The sequence below is a fragment of the Sus scrofa genome, chromosome 14 (genome assembly GCF_000003025.6).
Source record: "Sus scrofa isolate TJ Tabasco breed Duroc chromosome 14, Sscrofa11.1, whole genome shotgun sequence".
Taxonomy (NCBI): Eukaryota; Metazoa; Chordata; class Mammalia; order Artiodactyla; family Suidae; genus Sus; species Sus scrofa.
In genome coordinates this window covers 64,070,486-64,097,314 of record NC_010456.5, presented here as the reverse complement: position 1 = coordinate 64,097,314, position 26,829 = coordinate 64,070,486, and the positions used below count along the sequence as shown (strand labels likewise).

Here is a 26,829-nt window from a genome sequence, read left to right as displayed (position 1 = left end):
ATCCTTGTGATATATTTCTTGAAGTGGGGTTATTGGCTTGAAAATTTGAGAGTGTTAACACCCTACAGATGTATTGCTGGATACTCTCTGGAAAGATTGTACCAGTTTCCCATGGGCATTGTATCAGAGTACTCATTTTCCACACCCTCAACAGCACAACCTTATTTTATTCTTTGAGCACACTGAATGCAATTATGGTGTGAGGTCTGCTGCCAGGAAGAATAAACAGCGTCTTTCCCCAGAGGACTCATAGGTGAGTGATAGAGAGAATAAACCCATCACCAGAGTATGATAAATTTTGGAAGGAGAGATTAAACTCTGCCTAGGAAAATAAGTTTTCATTAAATATTTGAGTTTAAGCAGTTTGTAATAAGGTCACAGAGAGAAAAAAAAAGTTAGAAGGGCTAATAGGATATTTAAGGAGGTGACTGAAGTGGGAAGCAGTATAGCATATTCACTGAATGATTTTCTGGCACTAGGGTGTATTTGGAGTGAGAATGTAGTAGAGAATCAAGTAAAATTTGGGGGTAGAATGCAAATGGTGAAGGGCTCTGTATGGTCTTGAATTAGTGAAATGCACATTCCAATCTACACTTCCTGGGTGTACTGGAATCCTTATATATAGTCAGATTCACCTTGCTACCATTGGCTTTGTTTTTCTTACTCCTTTCAAAGGTTGCCAAGGTCTTTCTCCACATGGGTCCTGTTTCATCTGAGAATTAATACTAGCATCTGAATATTGCAGTGACCCCTTTTGTGATGTTAGTTTGTTTCTTAAGATAACAGTTTGAGGCCTTGTCTGTTCTTGTAAATTCTGTTGATTCTTTCTTGTATTCTAAACAGCATACGTTGCACTCTGTGCAGGCATAGCCCTGCCTGGAGCTGCCCTGCCTGCCTGTCCTTGAGCTGAACATAAGGGCTGCTCTTTGTCCCTCATGCGTGTTCTTTCTGGCCCAGGTCTTGCTAACTCAGGCTTTCCAAGGGTGAAGGTTTCACCAAGACTTTCTGCCTCATTAGAACAAAGACAAACCATGGGTATTTTGTTTTATAAATATACTTTAAGTGAAATTTAGCCATCACACAAAAAGGATGAAGTGGAAAACTGTCAACAATAGAATACATGGGCACTTTGGAGATAGGCCTAGTTTCCAACCTTCTGAGTGACTAATAGATTGTATGATCTTGGTCAAATTGCTTAGCTCTTTGGGCCTCCTCTTGATTAATTAAATGACTTTTACATTCTTTACTAGTTCTTTTTTTTAAGGACTCCACCTGTGGCACATAGAAGTTCCCAGGCCAGGGATCCAATGGGCACTGCAGCTGCCAGCCTACGCCACAGCCATAGCAACACCAGATCTGAGCTGCATCTGTGACCTGAACCATAGCTCATGGCAATGCTGGATCCTTAACCCACTGAACAGGGCCAGGGATTGAACCCGTGTCCTCATGGATAGTAGTTGGGGTTTTTACTGCTGAGCCACAGCGGGAACTCCTATTCTTTAATAGTTCTAAACTTTGAATGTGTAAACAAGGATTTAAGAAAAAGTTTAAAAGAATTTCAAACTAAATTCCTTCATTGTGGATATAGAAATCAAATTTGTCTTTTATTCTAAGAGCAACTTTTAGCTATATTCCCTAATGATCTAAATTTCCAGATGACCAAAGACCGTTAATAAACACAATTCTTTTTTTTTTTTTCTTTTTATGGCAGTGCCTATGGCACCTGGGCCAGGGGTCGAATCAGAGCTGCAGCTGCAGCCTATGCCACAGCTACGGCAATACTGGATCTGAGCTGCATCTGTGACCTATCCCACAGCTTGCATCAATATGAATCCTTAACTTACTGAGGGCAGAGATTGCACTTGTATCCTCACAGAAATATTATTGGGTCCTTAACCCACGAGCCACATTGGGAACTCCCAACACAATTCAAATTTTCAAATGAATTATCTTCTTACCATGATGACCCAGCTTAATTTCTGAACAAAATAGATTGGGTTACTTTTTGTTTATCTTAGAAGCATAGTAGAAGCATATTTTACCAAGAAGATAGTTAAAGTTCTTAAATGGGAGTCACACACTACCTTAAGAAATCTCCAGTTGAGAGGGTCAAAGTCAGAATTTCTGTCCTGGTTGTAAATATTCATGGCCTCTTTCCATTTCTACTTCTGCCAGAGTTTTAAGGCTTTTACTTGTCTTGCAATGTGAGATGAGAAAAAAGACTCTCTGTGTATTATAATTTTTGTTTAAAGTACTATTAATCTGGTACTTCAGTTATTTTGGGCTTAAATAGGCTTTTTGTGTGCTATTTTGAACACAAACTATAATAATTTTTTTAATGACTAAGAGCACTTTGAGTCTTAAATAACAGACTTATGCTTGAATTTTACGCAAATGCCTCTCAGTAATTTGGAGACTATGTAGAGAGCATATTTGAAATGTGCTTTGAATGATTTCTAGCCACTGGTATGAAATCACTTATAAACTGATACGATGTTCCGAAATTGTTGGTGAGTTTATGTCTACCAGTCCTTAAAACAGTGGTCCTCGGAGCTCCTGCTGTGGCAGAGCAAGTTGAGGATCTGGCATTGTCTCTGTGATGCTTTGGATTTGATCCCCAGCCTGGTGCAGTGGGTTAAGGATCCAGTGTTTCCACAGCTGCAGTGTGGGTCACAGCTGTGGCTCCGATTCCCTGGCCTGGGAACTACCATATGTGGCAGGTGCTGCTGAAAAAGAGAAAAAAAAAAAAAAAAGAAGAATGGTTCTAGATTTTTATATTTCTAGCTATCCTATCCACTTCACATATTTTTCTACTAGGTATGTTTGCTGTTCTCACACTTTTATTTAGACTACTCTACTATGATTTTATGCTGGGACTCCAGTTATTGGGGTTTACTCAAATTACAGGGAAAACAGATGTAGAATCTGAGGAAGCCTCTGGAAGACCACCCTACAGTTAGGTGGATGGAATTCAGGTGTAACAACCATTTGGAATGATGTGCGGTCTTTCCACCAAGACCGTATCTGGAGGTGTGGAGTAGAGTGGGGAGCTGGGGAAATTGCATTGTGCGTGAGCTCTCAAGATTGTGATAAAATGTTATGTATTCTTCACATAATCAGGATTTTTTACTAGCCGATTAATCTACTCAGGGTGTAAATTGTAAAGTTGATTTGTAGGAGAATTTTGGAATACTTTCCTGACAATCTTGTTTTATTTCCCCCTTCTTGCTAAGTGATCCTGTGCCTTCAGAAACTTGTGCCCAACCTAGACAGATATAGAAGGCAAAAAACTTCCGAAGTAATATCCAAGATTCCAAATTATTCTGTATTTATAAATCTTTTTATAGCATATTATACAGAACAGTGAATAAATTGCAGCTAACCACTCCTCATTCCAATAGTTATAATTAAACCTAATGCAGATTATAATTGACAGCTCTCTTTTTTTTTAGATTCAAGTACTAGATTTATTCAAGTTTCATGAGACGCCTGTTCTCTTTGCTCATCTTATGTTATATTATGCTCTCCTTTGTATTTGACCCTAAGGCAGGAAACCATGGCCAAATTTGTTAGGCAAAAACAACAGCAGACAATCAGTGGAAGGCGTAGGCATTTCAACTCCTGAGAAAATGAACAGTTGAAAGCTAGAAAAAAATTGAGAGAATTAGATTTCCACACTTCAGGTGGTATGAACTTTTAGGATATTGGTCTGCCAATGATTGTTTTTACTTTGTTGTGTTTGTAAATATCACCCAGAAAATGGAACATCTTCACCCATCTTCACCCCAGTTCAGTTCCTTTTTCCCTGTTCACTTTCATTGAATTGGCCAGCTAAAATTTAAAGCAGCAAGGTATGACCATGTTTTGGATTGTATCCAAGTCTCTGCATTTGTTTAGATTTGTTTAAATGTTTGTGTCCATTGTATACCTTTGCGCTTTGAAATTCTCTAGCTCTTAGTGTTTCCTTTGCATTAATAAGTACGTTTTTAAAATTTTAACTTATTATATAATGATTCATTGTGTTTGCTTAAAAAAAAATTCCAGCAGTCTATTGTTAGAAATAAATTATTCCTAGCCATAGGATAGCAATTAAAAATAACCTTGAAAGGAGTTCCTGCTGTGATGCAGCGGGTTGAGGATCCAGCATTGCCAAAGCTATGGCATAGGTCACAGCTGTGGCTCGGATTCAGTCCCTGGCCTGGGAACTTCCATATGATGCTGGTGTGGAAAACAACAACAACAACAACAACAACAAAACAAACCTTAATGTCTTTGTGCAGCTATTGCATGAAATAAATGTCTTAAGCTTTGCTGTATTTTGTTCTAGTCATACTAATGATTATTTTTAAAGGGTATTGGGATAACTACATTGTTTTCATATCTGTTAAATCTTGATTTAAACTAGGTAGAAATCCCATTTAATTTTTTTTGTTATTAACATAGTGTGAATACTATTAAACTTCCAAACATGATTTTGCTAGAATTTTTAAAATCTGGGCTTACTGTTCTCTCTGGAAGTAATAGAGATGATTACCCTGAAATAAACTATTAAAACTTCCCAGAGCTTTAACTTTATACTATAAAAACTGACTATTAAAGCAACAATCCATAGTCTTAAACTAAAATATAATGTCCTAAACATTATGCTTTTCTAATTTTTATTTTCTTTTCCTCTTGTTAATAGTCAAGATTTTTACAAAGCAAAGGTTTTGAACTCAGTTGAATTCTACTGAACTGAGATATAGAATTTTAAATACTCTATACGAGTGTTGTCTTGTAAATAAATTAGAAGAGATTGCAAAGAGAATTGAAGGGCCAGTGATTGAAGGAGTGATTTGGCTTTCATCTAAAAGAATGTGTAGTGTATGAGTTACAAAGTAATATAACACTGTTTAAATCATTCGTTCGTTCGTTCGTTCTTTCTTTTTTTGCTGCGCTGGTATTATATAAAACTTCTGGGCCAGAGATTGAAACCGAGCCAAAGCAGCAACCTCTGCTCCCGCAGTGACAATGTCAGATCCTTAACGTGCTGTGCCACAAGGGAACTCCTAAATTGTGTTTTTAAAAGAAAGCTTACCTTATTTGTGGTGAACCTCTAATTTGGTAGATATAGGGTTTGAAGGGAGGCAATTGGTGATGGGGAACTGGTTGTGGGGAAGACGAACATCACAAAAGTTTGGCTTGACCCTCTCCAAAGTTATGCTCCGTCCTTCTGTGTAGAATTAAATTCATGGCCAACACCAGACTGTGAAGCACTTGATATTAACTAGGCACCAAGGTGTTATTCCTTAGTTAATTTAACAGTTTTGAAATGTAAGTTTTAGTTTTCTCTAGCTTTGGTAAAACTAATTAAACACATAACCGTTAGTGTTATAGTTGCCAAATATTAACAGGATTGATCTCTGGATGAAAGGATTACAGGGGCTTGTTATTTTCTTTAAACTTTTCTATTTCTTTCTAAAATTTATGCAATGAATCTGTATTAGTCTTACCATAGAAAAGATAGTTAACTCAAAATATATTTATTTAGATATTTATTCTTCCCTATGTTCTTTCATAATCATGCAGGTATTATTAGCCTAAGCTACATTTTAGTCTAATGATATGATTTTGATACATATGATGATTTTACAATTTTTATGTATAATTTTGATGCATATTTTGAAAGAAGAACCTATGTTTGGATTTGTAGAAATTTTGTAATAAGGGACACCAATTAATTCAATAGTAGTATAGTATTAAGGAGATCTGACTGCAGACTGGGAAAATGTTTAATGTACAAATCAATACAAAACAAAGATAGATTCTTGTCTGTCTCTTCCTGTCACCCCAAACCTGTACAGTCCTTCCTATTTTCCACCCAGTTGTTTGCATCAGAAACTTGGGAGTTAAAATTGATTTCCTCTCATTCTGTCTCCTGTACCTAAATCCATTAGAAAATCCTGTGTTCTTTTCCTCTAGAATATATCTCAGCTATGTCCACTTCTTTTTTATTATTTTCATTTTTATGTCTATATTCACAGCATATGGAGTTCCCGGGCCAGGGATTGAGTCCCACCTGTAGCTGTGACCTAGACTGTAGCTGTGGCAACATTAGATTCCTAACCCCTTGTGTTGGGCTAGTAATTGAACCTGTGCCTCTGCGGAGACCCGAGCTACTGCAGTCAGATTTTTAACTCACCGCACCACAACAGGGACTCCCTAGGTCCACTTCTTGCTGTCACTATCACCACTACGATAGTATGAGTCATACCATCATCTCTAGCCTGAGTTGTGGCCGAATCTCTGGGCTCCCTATCTGATCCATTGTCTATACAGTCATAAAAACATGTGCCTCCACTGGTCAAACCTATTATACTAGTAACACTTAAATTCCTACCAGGGCCTCACTGTGTCCTGCCTCCCTTTTGGTTTTCATATCATTTATTCTGTCCTCATTCTCTACTCTTCATCCCACAGTAAACTCTTTCCTACTTGAAGGTCCAATGATGGGTGTCCCCTCCACCTGGCCTGCTACTTCTCATCTTGAAAGTTTTACTTGTAGTCTGTTCTTCCTTCCTTTGGGAGGGCTGACTACAAACAGACCTAAACTAGCCCATCTCTTCCCCCAAATCCTTTCTAATCACTTAGCTCTGATTATTTCCTCTGTGGCCCTTAGCTCTGATTATTTCCTCTGTGGCCCTTTCACAATCCTTCATCATCTTTGTTTACTTATTTATTTTCTGATGTTTTCTGCTAGAACATAAACTTTCTGAATGTAGGGATCTACCTGTCAATCTTGTTCTGTGCTGTAACACAAACAACTGGGAGCATAGTAGATGCTCAATAAATAAGTGTACATCAGCATGAGTTTTTAGATGGATCTTTATAATTAACTCCAACCTTTTCTAATAAAAATGTAAGAAGAAACACTTTCGTTCCTTTTTCTTTAGCTAAGATGATATATTTAATTTTTTTTCCCTAGCATATTTTTTAGCAAATTGATGTGGGAAGAGGAGGCAGATAAGAAACTGTCACTCAGATTAAGTGACTTGTGCACATTCATTTGCTGGTAGATGACAGAATAGGACTCTCAGAGGCTTTTGTGTCCTTTAAATATAACATCCATTTTGAAAAAGGGAACCTGAGGCTTTTAGAGGTTAAGTGATCAAGTTTACACAGTTGGAACCCTTGAAAAGAACAGAAACCAGGAAAAGAATAAAATCTAAACAAAGTGCTTTTGAGTTGCTTCTGGGGTTCACTTTTGTGTTATGTAGCATGGGAGATGTCTGCAACTGAGAAAATATATCCCATTTTTATGGATAAAAAATTCTTTGTTAAAAAATATGAATTTTATATTTTTGCACTCAATAGTACATTGATACGAATCCTTTAAATAACATAGGTACTAGGGCTTTTTTTTTTTTCTAGGAAATATTTCAATTATGCCTTTATATTTTCTAGCAAATATGTCTTTGAACACTGATATTTTTTGTTAAATGTGCAAAGGCATCCTTATCATTTGTGATAAATGTTACATGAGCTTTTTGGTTTCCAGACATCACCTCTTTAACTCTCTGTTGCTATGGGTTTTCATTAGTATTCCATGGAGCCAGGGTTGCCATAGAAAACGTGTAGTTGTAGAGAAGTTACCATGGCAACAGTCCACCATTATGTATTTTTCAATATCAGCGAGCTGGAGATGATAGTGAATCTAAAGGATATTCATTTAGGAGTCCAATAATAAAAAAGAAAACAAACAGACTATTTCAATATTCTAGTTAGTGCCACCAAATATTTTAAATATGGTACCTGCTACCCTTTATTAAAATAAATGAAATAAAAATGAAAGCTGTTTAAGAAGCTAGTTTATAATCATTTAGCTTAATCTCCAGAGAAGCTGAACATTTAAATTACCTTAAATGTCTGACACACACATAAACTCCCATGTAATAACGCTTCGTGTCAAAGAAGCGTGAGTTTTTGTCTTCATAAGCTCCTGGCTCGTTCAGGACCTTAAACAATAAAAGCCCAGGTATGTTTGAGAAGACAGGGAGGAGGAAGAGTAGCTTTTGTCTTTGAGGTGGAACTCAGAAATAAAGGAAATCACCTGGTGACTCAGTGCTCTGTGCAGCTTTTCAGAAGAAAGAAAAAAGCAGAGAGACTATTTTCAGCAACATGGCAAATCCCTCGGTTGAAGAGAAGTTTTCAACATACTATTTAAAACGTACTATTTAAACACGCTGTTTAAAACAGACTATGGGAAAGGTTTTGATATATCCAACCCTTTAGTAATCATTTTGAAATTCCTCACCTATTAGAAGTACAAAGCATATTATGTCAGTTGTCTTCCAATAACCTTCCTTATTTTTACCTTGGTGGAGTGACCTGCTGTTATTTTGTCATTGGGCCAAGTGAAAAGAAATGTTAGAATAACAATTCAGCCAAGTAGATCTATGTATAGAGGTTTTTAAAAGGTGAGTGAACTTCAAGGTTTGCCATTTTAATCTTGCAATCTGACTTAATTTTTTTTTTAATTTTTAACTTTAGCTGTGATCTGAATGTTTGTGTCCCCTCCAAATGCATATGTTGGAACTTAGTGCTCAGGGTTATTAAGAGGTTTGGGAGGTGATAGGTGCTCTAGGAAGGAGATCCCAGAGAGTTCCCTGGCCCATTCTATCCTGTGAGGACACAGTGAAAAGATGGCCATCTATGAACCAGGAATTGGGTCCTCACTAGTCACTGCATCTGCCGGCGCCACAAGCTTGACCTTCCAGCCTCCAGAATTGCAGGAGAGAAGTGTTTATTGTTCCTAAGTCACCCACTTGATAGTGCTCTGTTGCAGCAGCCCTAGTGAACTAAGCCAGTTGCCAAGCCTTTCTCTGCAGTTGTGGGGAGATGCAATGTTTGTGCTTCTTGCCTTCTCTTCTTGAAGCTCTTTAGCATTGGAGCTTTCCAGCAATCCTGCCTGGAAGCTGTTTCTTGTGGGAAGGTAGCTGCTTCTACAGCACAGTGGAGGCTCTGCACAGAATCAGGGATCATAATTCAGCATTCCAGAGACTTGGCGAATGTATGCATTGCTCCTGGATAAACATGGGGCATCTGAGAGAAAACTGTATGACCAAACAGAGTTTTATTAGGTATAGTTTGCATAGAGGATACATGTAGAGTTTGAGAGAGTACATTTATTTATTTATTTAAGTATAGGTGATTTTCAATGTCGTGATAATTTCTGCTCTATGGCAAAGTGATATATATATATATATATATACACATTTTTTTTTGGTCCATGCTGATGCCATGTGTAAGTTCCCAGGCCAGGGACCCCAACTGCAGCGGTGACAATGCTGAGCCCTTAACCGCTAGGCCACCAGGGACCTCCTATATTATTTTTTTATTTTTTTATTTTTTTATTATTTTCCCACTGTACAGCAAGGGGGTCAGGTCATCCTTAGATGTATACATTGCAGTTACAGTTTTTTCCCCCACCCTTTCTTCTGTTGCGACATGAGTATCTAGACATAGTTCTCAATGCTATTCAGCAGGATCTCCTTATAAATCTATTCTAGGTTGTGTCTGATAAGCCCAAGCTCCCGATCCCTCCCACTCCCTCCCCCTCCCATCAGGCAACCACAAGTCTCTTCTCCAAGTCTATGATTTTCTTTTCTGAGGAGATGTTCATTTGTGCTGGATATTAGATTCCAGTTATAAGTGATATCATATGGTATTTTATTTTTTAAAATATTCTTTTCTATTATGGTTTATCATAGGACATTGAATATAGTTCTCTGTGCTCTACAGTAGGACCTTGTTGTTTATTCCCTCCATGTATAATAACTTACATTTGTTAATCCTAACTTCTCACTCTCTCCCTCACAGAAAACATTTTACAAAATCATCTTCTAATCTGTATTATTGTACTAAGGAACCCTCTTGCAAAGAGTAGCTTCAGGTCAAATTGAGAATAAAAAACTCTGAATTGCCAAGCTTTGGAGTTCCTAGTGATGTTCATCTATAAATGACAAGTCCTTACAGTTTTATAGATGAGGGAATTAGTAACTTAATGGATATTATCAGTCTAGGATGGGCCTAGTGAGTTTAGAAAAAGAATAAAAGTCAACATTTGGCATTTAATGAATTAAGGGTTTATTGTTGAGAATGCATAAAAAATAGTATTGTGTACATTTATTTTTCTCTGCCACAGGATATCCCAGAGCAGGAGTTAACAGATTATTTTGGTTAGAAACATATAGACTTTGGAGTGTGACTGCCTGAATATGGTTTCTGGCTTGATCATTTACTAGCTCTGTGATATTGGATAAGATAATTAACCTCTGTGGGCCTCAGTTTCCTCACTGATATAGTGGGGATAGTAACAGTAACTCTGTTGTAGGTTATTACGATGATTAAATGGATTTACATTTGTAAAGTGCTTGTCATAGGACCTGGCACACAGAAAGTGCTATTTAGGTGTATGTTAATTAAAATGGAAAAAAAAGCAGGGAGTTTCCCCCGTGGTGCAGCTGAAATGAATCCGACTAGGAACCATGAGGTTGCGGGTTCGATTCCTGGCCCTGCTCAGTGGGTTAAGAATCTGGCGTTGCCGTGAGCTGTGGTGGCTCAGATTCTGCATTGCTGTGGCTGGCTACCATAGCTCCGATTAGACCCCTAGCCTGGGAACCTCCATGTGCTACGGGTGCGGCCCTAAAAAGACAAACAAACAAACAAACAAAACCACAAAAAACAAAAGAAAAAAAGAAAAAGAAAAAAAGCAGGAATGTTGAGGCCCAGAGTCACACTCAGCTGATGCCAGCTGATCAGAGGGCAAACTTCAGACTGAATCAAAGATTAATTCATGTCAAAAAAGTCAGATGGGAGTTTCTGCTGTGGTACAGTGGGATTGGCGGTGGCATCTCTGCAGCACCAGGATGCAGTTTTGATCCCTGGCTGGCACAGTGGGTTAAAGGGATCCAGCATTACTGCATCTGTGGCATGGGTCACAATTGTGGCTTGGATCTGATCCCTGGCTTAGGAATTCCATATGCTGCAGGGTGGCCAAAAAAGAAGAAAAAAAAAGAAGTCAGATAAACAATACCATAATTAATAAGCTTGTTTCATTATTTTCAGATTTAAAATTACATGCAAAATATTGCTATACCACTAGTAGCCTTTTATACCGTATACCAAGATTCCACTTGCTAGCAAGCCCCCTCAAGCTCAACAAGGATTTATTAACCTTGATCTTTGATCTTCAGTCACCATATAAAGGTTTTTGGCAGGTGCTTCTTCTTTTTCTTTTTTCCGATGGCCGAAGATAATGAGGACAAGTAGAATTTGCTATCACAGTATACTATCCTCTCTTACCTACCATCCACCCCCTTTGATAGACTGCCTAACAAAATTAAACAAAAGATAAATGCAGTTCTTTTTAGAAATTGCAGTTTGATGTGGTAAATAATTTCTTTCTATAGTTACATTCCCTTTACCATATAATGGATCAAATTTGTCTGTTTAAATCAGCTATCTTGGCTAATCCTCCGCCCTGAGTTAGACTCTTGTTTCTTATCTGGGGTGACCCTAGACTGAACGAACCATTTTTCTATTTCTCATTCACTGCTTTCAAGCTTTTCTGTCTTCAGTCCTTCGCCTTTCCTCTTAAATTTGGTGGATCTCAAGTTCTAATCTCTGTCCTATTTTTTCTAGGTTTTTATTTTCCCTCGTCTAATCATGTGGCCCTGCTTTATGTCGATATTTTGAAAAACTGGTCTCTTTCTAGTTGGCTCTCAGTCTAAATGTATGCTAGTGTTTATTTACACTTGAGTACCTTGCTATAACTTTAAATAGACATTTGGTCTCAAATCCTTTGAACCTTTTAACCCTGCTCAACTCTATCTTAACCCCATTCCTATTTTCTTTTATTTTTTAAATTTTATTTACATTTTGCTTTTTGTTTTCTTTTTAAAGTTTTATGAAAGTATAGTTGATTCACATTTTTGTGAACATTTCTGCTATAAAACAAAGTGATTCAGTTATACGTGTAGACGCATCTCTCTTTTTTTTGGGGGGTGGGCAGCAGCTACAGGCCTATACCACAGCCACAGCAACACCAGATCTGAGTCACATCTGTAACCTACACCACTGTGTGTGGCAACGCCAGATCCTTAACCCACTGAGCAAGGCTAGGGATTGAATCTGCATCCTCATGGATACTGGTCGGGTTCTTAACCTGCTGAGCCACAATGGGAACGCCATATTTTTTTTGTTTGTTTGTTTGCACCCATGGCATGCAGAAGTTCCCAAGCCAGGGACTGAACTCGAGCCACAGCGGCAACAATGCCAAATCCTTTACCATTAGGCCATCAGGGAACTCCCTATCCTACTGTCAGCAGTGGCTCCTCTTTGCAATTGTGTCAGAGTGCTACCATCTCTGAGGCACCAAGGTTCAGTGTTTGGGAAGATCTGTGAATTCACTATAATTAACATGAGACATGCCAAAGCTTGATTGCAGGGGATTTCAATCAACTGGCTGTGAGGAGAATTTACAAGGCCCCTGACCTTGGATGGGGGAAAATGACTTCATTTCAGTAATTTCTTTTTCTTCTTCTTCTTCTTCTTTTTTTTTTTTTTGTCTTTTTGCCATTTCTTGGGCCGCTCCCGCAGCATATGGAGGTTCCCAGGCTAGGGGTCCAATCGGAGCTGTAGCTGCCAGCCTATGCCAAAGCCACAGCAACGAGGCATCTGAGCTGTGTCTGCGACCTACACCACAGCTCACGGCAACGCCAGATCCTTAACCCACTGATCAAGGGCAGGGATTGAACCTGCAACCTCATGGTTCCTAGTCGGATTCATTAACCACTGCGCCATGACGGGAACTCCCATTTCAGTAATTTCTAAGTCCAAATTTAGCTTTTGTATAAATTATGACTGTAGGTAAGAAACCACAGTAGTGTTAATAGTACCTGTGACCTTGTCATCAGTGGTAGGTCTGAATGTTTTAAAATTATATTGCAGTTGTTGAGGATATCTTGATATACCCTTTGTATTTTTAACTACTTCAAAATCACAGTCATTATTAGACCTGGCACTAGATTACACAGTTAAGTGCATTAGTAATGAAGCACTTACATCATTTTATCCTAAATTTGTTTTTAAAAATATTTTGAAAGCTCTATTTCACTGTGTTTGATTTCCTTTGCTATTGCTATTTTATATTGTGCCTTTACATATGTTTTTCTATTTTGGCCGCCCTGTGGCATGTGGAGTTCCTGGGCTAGGGATCTGATCCGAGCGGCAGGTGCTACCTACACTGCAGCTGTGGCAACACCGGATCCTTTAGCCCACTGTGCTGGGCTAAACTACATCCCAGCTCAGAGATGCTGCTGATCCCATTGTGCCAGAGCGGGAACTCCTATTTTATGTCTTTACAAGCATTATTTTGAGAAGGGCTTCAGAAGCTTCACCAGTCTGCCAAAGGGGTCCTTGGTCGAAAAGATGGTGAAGGACCCCTGCTTTCCTATAACAGGTGTTCATAAAGAAGTTGAAAGCCATCATAAGATTTGGGTGGTACTGCTTGTTTATTTTTTCACTGGTATTTAAAGAATATCTACTTAGGCCTCAGGCGTTATTTTAACGAATATTTTATCTCAGTTTTTAGAACCAAAATGCCACAATTTTACAAGAACCTTAGGTTCTTTTGAACAGTTTTTATTTATTTACTTATTTATTTTTATTTTTTTGTCTTTTTGTCATTTTCTTGGGCCTCTCCCACAGCATATGGAGGTTCCCAGGCTAGGGGTCCAATCGGAGCTGTAGCCGCCGGCCTACGCCAGAGCCACAGCAACTCAGGATCCGAGCCGAGTCTGCGACCTACACCACAGTTCACGGCAACGCCGGATCCTTAACCCACTGAGCAAGGCCAGGGATTGAACCCGCAACCTCATGGTTCCTAGTCGGATTCGTCAACCACTGAGCCACGACGGGGACTCCTGGACAGTTTTTAATATAGCAAAATAAAGATTAAGGAAGAGATTAATTTGTACACTGGTGTGTGTGTTTGTGTGTGTGTTACCTTTTAGAGTTATTGCACATAACACAGAGCTGAGCAAGCTTGCCAGCAATTTATCCAGTAGGATTTGATTGAAGATATTAATAAACTGGAAAAGTGGTGTTAGGAACTGAGGCGTGAGGTTGAGGCAGGTATAATCAGAGACCTGATTGAGCCTATTCCCCTTAGCAACTCTTTACATATAAATTAGATACTTTGGAAAATAAAATGATTCTGATCATCTCCAGCCACATAGCAAAATGTTCTCAAGCTCTTTGGGGCATCCGGGGATTTTAATTAGGTGTGCTTCTGTCTTTTTTTCTTTTTTTAGGGCCTCACCCATGGCATATGGAGGTTCCCAGGATAGGAGTCTAATTGGAGCTGTAGCTGCCGGCCTACACCACAGCCATAGCAATGCTGGATCCAGGCCATGTCTGCAACCTAAAGCACAGCTCATGGCAATGCCAGATCCTTAACCACTGAGCGAGGCCAGGGATCGAACCCTTGTTCTCATGGATACTAATCGAGTTCGTTAACCACTGAGCCATGATGGGAACTCCCAATTTAGGTGTACTTCTTACTCCTGACCTCTATTATCTTGGAGGATCTGATACTTTCTACTTAAAGAAATTAGCTGGGGAAAATTATTTGGTTGAATTCCATTTGCAATGCAGTTATCTATGATTTCATAACAAATGACCCCAAAGCATTGCGGCATAAATGACACTGTTACTGTCTCTCGTGCCTCCAAGGACTTCTCACCTGGGGTCCCTTGTCATCCAAAGACCCCTGCTCTGTGTGCTTCTATACACACACGTCTGATGTTTCCATGTCTTGTCTTGCGGCCCCTCTCAGCAGAGCAGTCTGGCCCATTTGATGTGGGCCTGCCTGTCCTCTTAAAGGCCAGGACCACAGTGGGCACAGTGGGTACCACTGATGCCGTGTCCTGTTGGCAAGAGAAAATTCCAAGGGGTGAAGGAAGAGACCCTACCATGGATGAGGGCACCAGCATGTGTGCACAGGGGAAGGAATGGAAGGGACACAAACTTCTCATTTCCCCATTTCACCTTGCTTTCCTCCTCAAACCAGCTCTTCCTTCTGATTTCTCAGTTTTTGTGTATTAATAATTTAAGGGGAGTTCCCATTGTGGCTCAGTGGGTTAAGAACGCAACTATTATCCATGAGGATATGAGTTCGATCCCTGGCCTCGCTCGGTGGGTTAAGGATCTGGTGTCTCTGTGAGCTGTGGTGTAGGTTACAGATGAGGCTTGCATCTGGCATTGCTGTGGCTGTGGTGTAGGCTGGCAGCTGTAGCTCCAATTCCACCCCTAGCCTGGGAAATTCCATGTGCTGTAGGTGCAGCCTTAAAAAGCAAAAAAATAAAAAGTAAAAAATTAATGGGTTACTTTATCCCAGGTGAATTCTATTTAGTTTCTTCTAGCTGCTCTCATCTCTCTTTTTGTCGGCTTCTTCTCTGGAGAGCTGTAGCACCAATGCCTCTTTAATTCCACCGCTATTTCTGGCTATCCTGACTTTCCCCTGCTTTGCCATGGAGGGTTTCATTCTTGGTTATTTTAACGTTTGGAAGGCTCCAAGACCATCCTCCCTCCTGACACCAACTGAAAGTTTGGACTCTCAAGATCATCTTCAGGTTTGAAAATCCATTGGAAAGACCCCAGAACTCTGAAAGCTGTTATGTGCATAGTTTTATTACCTCAAAAGGGTACAGATTTCCATAAGCAAGGGAGGGAGGCCCATACATCAGGGTCTAGCAGAGCTCCAAGCACCAAGCTTCCTTTGTCCTCTCCTGGGGAGTCATGCAGACAGGATTTACTCCTCCCAGTAATGATGTGTGATTACGCACGTGGAGTGTGAAGAACTCACTCCAGCCCTGGTGTCCAGGGTTTTCACATAGGCTTGGTTGGTCCCACAGACACTAGTAACTGCTCTCTGGTTAATCTTTACTCTCCAGTCCCTCCTGAGATTGAACTGATAGCACATGGTCACAAGCACCCATGGTTAATCATGTTGTCAGTATAGCATATATGCTGTGGCCCCAAACCCCAAGGCGAACAGTGGCACAGGTTAGCCTTCTCTTCTGGCAAAATTAACCCTGTCCTACAGATTTACTTTATCTCTTTCCCTCTCCATCCCATCTAACCAAGCTCTTGCCAAATAAATCTTCCCTCCTTCCTTCCTTCCTTCCTTCTTGTCTCTCTCTCTCTTTCTCCCCCCACCCTTTTTAAAAAATGGTGCACCGGTTACTTATGGAAGTTCCTGGGCCAGGGATTTAATCCAAGGAGCAGCTACGACCTATACCACGGCTGTGGAAACACCGAATACTTCACCCACTGCACCACAGCAGGAACTCCCAAATCTTTCTAATGAATAGTCCTAGTCATGCTACTTTCCTGCTCAGTAACCTATGAGGTCTGGATATACTTTTGCACCTGTGTTCCAGCTTTTACAGGGGTTTTTCATTATAAATATTCTCTTTTCTTGGCCCAATAGCCAGTAAAATATCCAAGTTGTCTTAAAGTACTTAATCACCATATGTTTTTCTACCTGTTCTTTACCCTTAATGACTTTTCAAGTGCTAATGCCCTTGCCCATTTAAAATCCATGTGGGCTCATCCCTTAATTGCTAAAAATAGATCTGAGTCCTCTGGATCCCTGGCCTTGTACACCTCCCTGATACTTGCCTTGCCTTGAAGTTATTTCTGTACCTGCCTTATTCTCTTTATTAGGCAGGATGCTCCTTTCAAGTAAGGATTATGCCTTGTTCTTCTTTACATTCCCTGTAGAAGCCAAGATAATGCCTAGAATGTGGAAGGGACAGAGTGTGTGCAGAATTTAATTTCTGTCTTTTGAGGCGATCCAGCAAACAGTCCATGTCACAAGAACAGACTCCTTAAAATGGTGGCCTCTTTATGGTACTTTGGTGCCAAAAGAACCTTATGGATCGTAGACCCTTACAGATCATAGACCCTCTTAGAGTTCCTTATGGGTGGTGGTGGGGGGAGTTAGGGAGCTTCTTTTGCAGACGTAGCTTTATTTTGAAGAACTGAATTCACATGAGCAGATGAATGCAAGGAGCAAGCATTGTGTTCCTTGGTCATTCTGCAGTATGTGGTGCTATAGATAGATGAGTGATTTGGGGGAACTTAATCTAAAGGTCTTCTGGGTCCCAGTGTGAATATAGTCATATAGAATTCATTTAATTTCAGTTCTAGGTCCTCTTGTCTCTTCCATTTTAACCCTCTCTCTTTCCCCTGCCGAGATTCCCAAATGCCTTCATACTGAGAGCAACAACTCCTTTCATGTATTCATTCATGTAACGAGTCAGCCTGTACTTAATGAACAGGTTATTATTATTATTAGGCACTTTGTCAGATGTTGGAGATACAGTGGTAACCAAGGCAGAAATAGCCCTTGTCTTGATTTTCTCCCATAGAAAAGTTTTTAAAACTCTAAGACATTTTTTATTGGTTGAGTTAATGTCCAACTCGCTAATTTCCTTATCACGCCTGTGAAACAGGAGAGTTAAATGGGTAACAACTACAGCAGCTAGTGTTAATTGAGCACTTACTAGGTACTAAACATACATATATCCATTACCTTATTTAATCCTCACAACCTTTTGGGTAGTACATTATAGACGAGAAGGCTGAGGCAGTGTTTCAGGTCTGCCTCCCCAGAGCTTGTATTTTTACCACTGTTTGATATATTACTACTAGGCTCAGTGAGCCTGCTGTGGTTGGCTTTGATCTTGCATTGTTATTCTAGCCAAGTGATTAAATGTAGCTCTTGCCTGTGTTAAAAATTCACTGTTGGAGTTGCCACTGCATTATCAGCTGAATGAATGGAACCAAGCCATTACCTGTTCATAGCAGCAGTGCTTATATTTGTTCTTATATTGCTTGGGTATCCTCTTGAAAGAAAAGGAATGGATGATATTAGAAATGTTTTTTAACTAGTCACAAGTTGTTAACAATAATTGTGCCACTTGGAATCTTCTGGTAGTTCTTCCTAAGTACATTAGTTGATCTGAGTTCAACCAGTGAATCATGACTTTTATCAACAAGTTGGTTGACATTAAACTTCTCAAACGTGCAATGAATCACGTGACTCCTGGGAAGGTCTGGAATGTTGGTTTGTCAGTGATAGATTGCTTCACTTCTCTCTGAGGCAAGAATATTATGAATGGTGGGCACCTCAGCTTATCTATTCAAGTATATTTGAAATGATATATTGGGAGCTCTGTACTTTCTGAGCTTTATGACAGGCTTATTTCCTGCAGGAAAGATAAAGAAAATGTCAAATTCGGGACAAAACAATCTAGAATTGTAATTATCTAAACGAGTAAGGGAGATAGCATTGCTTTTGAAAAATGTCTTACTGTTTCAGCAACTCTTTCCCCTAAAGGCCTTTCGAGTGCTTTTTCCCAGGAGGCAATTCTCTTGAACATATTGGTGCATTTGTGGATGTAAGTGAATATATTACATTGTTTTGTTTTGCACATTTGAGTGGAGAAATATTTGCTCAAATTGCTTTGCTCTAATTTAACCAGTGTTATTTCAATAGAATGGTCTAAGAGCAGGTTAGTAGAACGGCTAAGAGTAGGGCTTTGAAGACAGCATTGAGTTTGAGAATGTTGCCTTTGCTACCGATAAGCTGTGGAACATTGGGCAATTTACTCTAAATGTCACATTCTTCATCTGTAACATGGGAACAATAGTAATACCTACATCATAATTGTTTAAAGGATGAATCATGTTTTGTGCTGGGCGTATATTAAATACCTGCTAGCTCCAAAAGGCTAGTTGTTGTTTTATTTATTTTTATTGGGGGAAACTATCAGTTTTATTTTTACTTATTCAAAGAATTACCACTTTAAAACAATTAGTGGTCTCAGTGACTCGCATTATTGTTAATTACAAAACAGCCTCTGCAAGGAAGAACGGAAAGCAGCAATACAAGTAATGATCTCTTAACAGGGTTATTATCAAGACGTCATACTTGAGTCTAGCCTAAAACATTTGTTTTGAATTCATGCTTAATTCTTGGTATCAAATGAAGATCTCTTGGAAACTATAAGGTATTAAAACTCTCTGGCTATGGAGCTGCACAGCCTGCATTCAAATCTAAGCTTATTTATTTACTGTTACTTATTTACTGTGTAACTTTGGGCAAGTCACTAACTCTCTCTGTGCCTCAGTTTCCTTGTACGTAAAAAGAGATAATAATAGTACCTACCTCATAGGGTTGCTAGGCGAAGAACAAATGAGATAATGTTTGTGAAGCTTTTAGAATAGTACCTAGCACTAATAGTAAGCCCTATATGAGAACTGAATTATTTTTTTTATATTTTACTTTATATTGTTTTGTTTTATGGATCGAACCACTGTCGTAGCAACGACCTAAGCCACTGCAGTGACACCTGATCCTTAACCTGCTGCACCCCAAGGGAATTCCTATTTTATATTTTATGTTGATGGTACAAACACAACCAAACTTGATTTCCATCTATAGTGATAGATATGCATTTTGAATCATGGATGGAATACTTCTTTATTGTTGTAGACATTGACTAACTGGATATATACATAAGAAATAGGTCAGATATGGGAAAATTGCAAATTAAAGATCTCCTTGGAAATAGGGTCATTATTTGAAAGACACCATTCACAAGGTTGTACATAGTTATTGTAACTGGCGTTCAATCTTTTTTACTTAGCATCTGTAGCAATACAATAACCTCCAGTCATTCCTTTATAAACTCAGACATGATTTGACCTATATTTTCCTGCTTGTTACCTTAAGAGCTTATTCAGTCAAGAAAGAAACAAGAATTGTGTAGGACGGTCTCAAAGTAATTACCATGGACTTCAGAATAGTCTTGCTGGAGAATAGTTGCTGAGGAATGAACCCTGATTACCTCTGTAGCTCTAATTGAAATGGAAAAGTGTGTAGTAACCCTTTGTTCTAGAGTCTGTGGAATCAATTTTAGGAAATTGAATTTTGGATTTTTTTTTTTTTCTTTTTTGGCCACCCCATGGTATATGGGGTTCCCAGGCCAGGGATCAGATATAAGCCATACATGCATTCTCAGCAACAGCAGTGACAACGCCGGATCCTTAACCCACTGTGCTGGGCCACGGATTGAACCTGAGTCCCATTGCTCCAGAGACACTGCCGATCCCATTGCACCACAGTGGCAACTCCAGGATTTTAGATTTGACAGCAGAATTCCTGGTTTCAAGTTCTGTTTCTACCACTTATTAAGTGTATAACTCCATGCAGTTTACTTATTTCTTTGCTCATCTGTTTCCTCTCGCAAAATAACAATGAGAGCACCTACCCTCCTGTTCTCATAGGATTGATTTGTGGGCCCTATAATATAACATGAGGACTACCTGGGCACATGATTGTGCTTCCCATTTTTATTTATGTCAAGACAAGAATGAAGAATTATAAGCATTTTTGTTTCCCTGTGCAAGCATGGGTACATGATTTGGGCTGTGAGAAGAGCAAAGCAGAAAGACTATTTTCTATTTAAATTCTATTCTATTTAATTATAATTAATTTAATTTTAGTTAATGTATTCTAATTTTATTTAAGCTTATCACTTTACCTCATAGCATATGATTCTGACCTGTTCGGCAGAATGAGAACAGGGAGAGAGGGAGGAGGGTCTTGGGGTGGAGCTCTAAAGAGTGTGTGTGTGGATGCTGTTTGTCGAGCCTTTATCATCCAGATGCGTTCTTTTATTTATTTATTTATTTATTTATTTGGTCTTTTTGCCTTTTCTAAGGCCGCTCCTGCGGCATATGGAGGTTCCCAGGCTAGGGGTCGAATCGGAGCTGTAGCCACTGGCCTATGCCAGAGCCACAGCAACACGGGATCCGAGCCTCGTCTGCGACCTACACCACAGCTCACGGCAACGCTGGATCGTTAACCCATTGAGCAAGGCCAGGGATCGAATCGGCAACCTCATGGTTCCTAGTCGGATTCATTAACCACTGCGCCATGACGGGAACTCCCAGATGCGTTCTTAACAAGAATCTCAGGCCTCCAGCAGTAAGGGAAAAAGATGCTAGGAGCAGTATGTTTTGGAACACAAAGAGCTTTGCTGGGGCCGGCACCCAGGGTTCCTGTTAGGGAGAAGGTAGGAGCCTGGTCTCTCCCAGGAGGGGGCAGAACTGATATAGAGAAAGTATGACCTGGATAATTACCTTCTAGAAAACAAAAGGGTCCAGAGTTCCTTTGCAGTGCAGCAGGTTAAGGATCTGGTGTTGTCACTGCTCTGTGAGTACAGGAACTGATGGACCAGAGGAAGAGAAATCTGGTGTCCCACCAATGACTTATTGAGCATGTATGTTGTGCTCCATACTGAAGTAAGTGTTTTCTGTCAGTTGTGTAGCTGCTTAATCCTTATAACAAAACTGTGACATGGGTATTATCCTCATTTTACTTTTTTTTTTTTTTTTTTTCTTTTTAGGGATACACCCATGGCTCATAGAAGTTCCCAGGGCTAGGGGTTGAATAGGAGCTACAGCCACAGCCATGCGGGATCAGAGCTGCACCTGTGACCTAGGCCGTAGGTTGTGGCAACGCTGGATCCTTAACCCACTGACAAGGCCAGGGATTGCACCTGCATGCTCACAGACACTATGTCGGGTTCTTAACTTGCTGAACCACAATGGGAACTCCTCCTTGTTTTACTTTTTAAGGAAAATGAGATTTAGAGACGTCAAGAAACACTTACCCAGGTGCCAAAACTGACATTAGAATTCAGTTTTTACCTCAAAGCAACTGCTCTCAAAGGGAGTATTATACTATACAAATGAACCATGAAGGTGTGAGTGATTTTACCAATGGCGTTGGGGAAAAGGCTGAGAGAGGGGATCATCAGAAGTTACCTAAGTACTTCCCTCACACCATGCCTACCATAAATTCTACACAAATGGAAAAAAAAAAAAAAGGAGCTAAGGGAAACAGGTGGTGGCAAGGGTTGGAGGGCAAGTAAAAGAAAATGCAAATAGCGACTTAATTGAAATTAGACTGGGGAAAAACTTTCTAAGCAGAGAAACCATGGGGAAAAAAACCACAAAAGAAATGATTGATACGTTTGCATCAAATTTCAACTTCTGTGCATTAGAAACCATTATAAACCAAACCTAAATGCAAATAATAGACTGGGAAGGCCAATGAAAAGATTTATATGATTATGATTCACAAATGATTAATATATTGTAGAAAGAGCTCTTAAAAATCAATGAGAAAAACCACAAATTTCCTAAGCAAAAATGGTTAAAAGCAATAAAAAGAGAACTACCATAAATTTAAAAAATTACTCAGAAGTAATACCAAGAAAAAATAGCTGAAATTAAAAGGAGATATTATTTTTACTCTGAAAGAAAAGTGTTTTCTTAGTATGGTAAATTACACTGGTGAACATTTTGAGAAACAGGAACTGATCTACACTGCTCCTTATCCTTTTGGTGAGCAACCTGTAGATTTTTGTTCTTTTGGTGGGCTATAATTTTATAGACAAGTGCCGTGGAAAAAGTTTTGCCCTCTCTTCAGAAATTCCATTTTGGTGAACTTCACTTAAACAAATTAGCAGATATAATGTCGAGACTTTTGTACAAGGATATTATTGTATTCTTAGATGTACTAAACAAAAAGAAAAAAAGATTTAAATAATAAATATATTTGAAAGTGTTTAGGTGAATGTTGTGAATATGGAGAGTAAGATGCACAATCTGTTAAGATAGTGTTTTCAAAGACTATTATATATAAAATGATTTGATGTTAAGGGAAAAAGGCAAGATATATGATAGATGCAGTGTAATCTTAAATCCTCTTTAAAATGCCATGTGTTTGTGACTGTATATTGAAAAGGAACAATAGAAGATGTTAATTTTTTCCCTAAATGGTGGGGTCATGGCTTACTTTTATTTTCTGTGTTTTGCATGTTCTACAATGAATGTGTATTGCTTTTATGATTATAAAAGTTATTCAAGTTAATGTCCTAGGAGTTGTGAAGATTCTGTAAGGAAACATAACTGAGAATAAAGTAAGGTTTTAGAAATGTTCATTTTATTTTCCTTTAATGGAACTTCAGACAAAAACTTGAGGTTTTTTTTTTTTTTTTCTTTGCTTTTTGCTTTTTTTAGGGCCTCACTTGTGGCATTTGGAAGTTCCCAGACTAGGGGTGGAATCGGAGCTGCAGCTGCCAGCCTACACCACAGCCACAGCAATGCCAGATCCCCAACCCACTGAGTGAGGCCAGAGATCGAACCTGCATCGTCATGGATACTAGTTGGATCCATTGCACCACAGTGGGAACTCTCAGACTTCATATTTTATACTTTATGATTTGATAGTGGATTTTTAAAAACTGACAGATCAAATAACCTTGGGAACATCAATTTGTATGGATTTCAATACAGCTGAATTAACAAACGCATGTGACATTGAGCTGAAGGTCCAAAGCAGAATGTTCCTTTCTTCACATGTTACATATTTAATCTTTGCTTCCTGTCGAAATAAGTTGCCCCTTGGATGTTTTACTGTGTCCTAATAGGAAATGGGCTAAAGGCATTTTCCCCTCAATGGAATAAAGTTAACATTTTGTACAAGCAGAAAGTCAGCCTTAACCTTCATCTTGGAGAGCCTGTACTCAGAGTGGGTGCTTAGTGTTTTTTTTTTTTTTTTGAGGTTGTAATAATATTATAGGAGCTGTGTCATCTCTTGCATGAGCAAGCTTTTGGCTTTTACATGCCTTGTTATTCTGGCTCTTGGTAAACAGTATTTGGGGTAATGAAGTTTGAGAGAGAAAATGGATTTCTCATAATAGCTGTAGAGGGAAGTTGTACCGGGAAATATTGCACTATGCCAGCATTTTCACACAGAGGAAAAAAAATTTTTTTGCATTATCTTTATTATAACTGTTGAAGTTGTATCTCCTGGGCATATTCATTTCAAATTCAGGTTCATACTTTTTGTGCATTTGGCACAATGTCATTTTTAAAAATTTGATTCAAATTATTGATAACATTGATTAGGTATACAAACTTCCAAGCATTTCTTTATTGAGTAGTTGTCTAAGCATCTCCTGTAGGCTTCTTTCACTATAACCCATCATATTCCTGTTTTTTTTTTTTTCTTTTGAGATGATCCCTCTGTTTTTAAGTCCATTAATAACAAGCATTTGTAAATTACTATGGTGTAAATAGATGAAATTCTTTCATACTTGCTAACTGTTTGTTGTTGTTGTTTTTAGGGTGACTATGGAGCCTACAGTTCACGAAGCTCTAGAAAGGTAAACAAAATTAACAGAGTTCAACAAATACATGTGTTTTCCCTTCTTTTCTGTAATTATAAACCTGGACTCAAATGAATTTTCTTTATATGTGGTGCTACTTTTAACTAGTTTATTACTTTTTTAAAATTAGAGAACAATTTGAAAGCTTTTACAGTTTTGCCTAGTGGGGTCATCTGGTCACTTGGACACGTGCTTATGGCATGATGGTAGCTTCAGGGTGTTCACTGTGGTTCCATGGCTGGTCCTCAGCTGTGCACTTTGAGGTTTCAGTTTATGGCATGTGACAGTAGCCATGTTCCCTGGAGGCTGATACAGGTCAAATTCTTCATGATATAATGTCATGAAAACCAAATGCTTGGCTTAGCTTATTAGTACATTTTCTTTCCTCCTCTGGCAAAGCCTGTGTGGAAGTCCAATTGGGATTGGCCTCTTGCTTTCAGATCTGGAATTAGAATAAGGAGACTGGCGTGAAGGGTTTGATTGTGAAAGACTTTTTAGCCGTGATTACTTGATGAGTCTGTCTGACCTTGAGGGTGTTCTGCTCAGTGGTCCATGCAGATGCCTTTTTATTGCATTTCACTTTATTGCACTTCACAGGTGTTGTGGGTTTGTATGTTTGTTTGTTTTTACAAATTGAAGGTTTGTGGCAACTCTGCATCAAGGAAGTCTATTTATGCCATTTTTCCAACTACTTACTTCATATCTTTGTGGGTGCCACATTTCAGTGATTCTCACCGTATTTCAAATGTTTTTGTTTTTACTGTATTTCTTAGAATGATATGTGATCAGAGATCTTTGATTTTACTATTGTAATTGTTTGAGGCGGGGACATGAACTGCAAGCACATTAGATCACAAGCTTAATCCAAAAATGTGTGTGTTCTGGCTGTACCACTGACCTGTCTTTCCCCATCTTTGTCCCTTTCCTTGGGGCCTCCCTCTCCCCTGAGACACAGCATTGTTGCAGCTAATTAATAACCCTACAGTGGCCTCGAAGTGTTCAAGTGAAAGAAAGAGTCCACGTCTCTCACTTTAAATCAAAATTTAGAAATGTTGTCGCTTAGTGAGGAAGGCATGTAGAAAACTGAGACAGGCCGAAAGCTAGGCCTCTGGCACCAAACGCTTAGCTGAGTTGCGAATGCAAAGGAAACATTCTTGAAGGAAATTCAAGTGAACTCCAGTGGACACACAGATGATAAGAAAGCAAAACAGCCTCATTGCTGAGAAGGAGAAAGTTTGAGTGGTCCAGATAGACAATCAGACCAGCCACAACAGTCTGTTCATCCAGAGCCTCATCCAGGGCAAGGCCCTACTCTTTTCAGTTCTGCGAAGGCTGAGAGAGGTAAGGAAGCTGCAGAAGAAAAGTCTGAAGCTGGCAGAGGTGGGTTTATGAGGTTTGAGGAAAGGAGCCATCTCTGTAACATGCAAGCACAAGGGGAAGCAGCAAGTGCTGATACAGAAGCTGCAGCATGTTGTCTAGAAGACCTAGCTAAGATAATAAATGAAGGGGGCTACACTAAACGACAGATTTTCAATGTGAACAAAACAGCCTTCTATTGAAAGCAAATGCCATCCAGGACTTTCATAGCTAGAGAGGAGAAGTCAGTGCCTGGCTTCAAAGCTTCAGAGGACAGGCTGACTCTCTTGTTAGGGCCTAGTGATTTTTAAGGCATTTTTTAGGCAGCTGGTGACTTGAAGTTGAAGCTAATGCTCATTTACCATTCCCCAAATCCTAGGGCCTTTGAAGAACTGTGCTTCGTCTATTCTGCCTGTGCTCTACAAATACAACAACAGAGCCTGGATGACAGCACATCTGTCAACAACACGGTTTACTGAATATTTTAAGCCCACTATTGAGACCTACTACTCAGAAAAGAAAGATTCCCTTTGAATTATTACTGCTCACTGACAATGCACCTGGTCACCCAAGAGCACTTATGGAGATGAGCAATGAGATTAATATTGTTTCCAACAATACCATCCTGCTAACATACCATCCATTATGCAGCCCGTGGATCAAGGTGTAATTTCAACTTTTGAGTCTCATTATTTAAGAAATATATATATATATTTTTTTCTTTTTTTTACCATTTATATATATATATATTTTTTTTTTTTCTACTGTACAGCATTGTGACCCAATTACACTCACATGTATACATTCTTTCTTCTCACATTATGTGTTCCATCATAAGTGACTAGACAGAGTTCCCAGTGGTACACAGCAGGATCCCATTGCTAATCCCTTCTGAAGGCAACAGTCTGCATCTCTTTACCCCAAGCTCCCAGTCCCTCCCCTAAGAAATATATTTTATAAGGCTAAAACTGTCATAGATAGTGACTCCTCTGATGGATCTGGGGAAAGTAAACTCAAAAATCTTCTGTAAAGGATTTGCCATTCTAGATGCCCTTAAGAATATTCATGGGAGTTCCCACTGTCGCTCAATGGTAACAAACCTGGCTAGTATCCATGA

General features: G+C 39.2%; 1 protein-coding gene across 1 annotated transcript in view; it reads left to right on the top strand.

Moving 5' to 3' along the window:
• Positions 1–26,509, top strand: part of LOC110256822 — a 153,647-nt gene extending 127,138 nt beyond the window's left edge. Inside the window, exons 6-7 of the mRNA XM_021073694.1 lie at positions 24,315–24,353; positions 26,092–26,509. Coding sequence (XP_020929353.1) covers positions 24,315–24,353; positions 26,092–26,100 — 48 coding nt within the window. The 3' untranslated portion in view covers positions 26,101–26,509. The remainder of the gene's footprint in view (positions 1–24,314; positions 24,354–26,091) is intronic.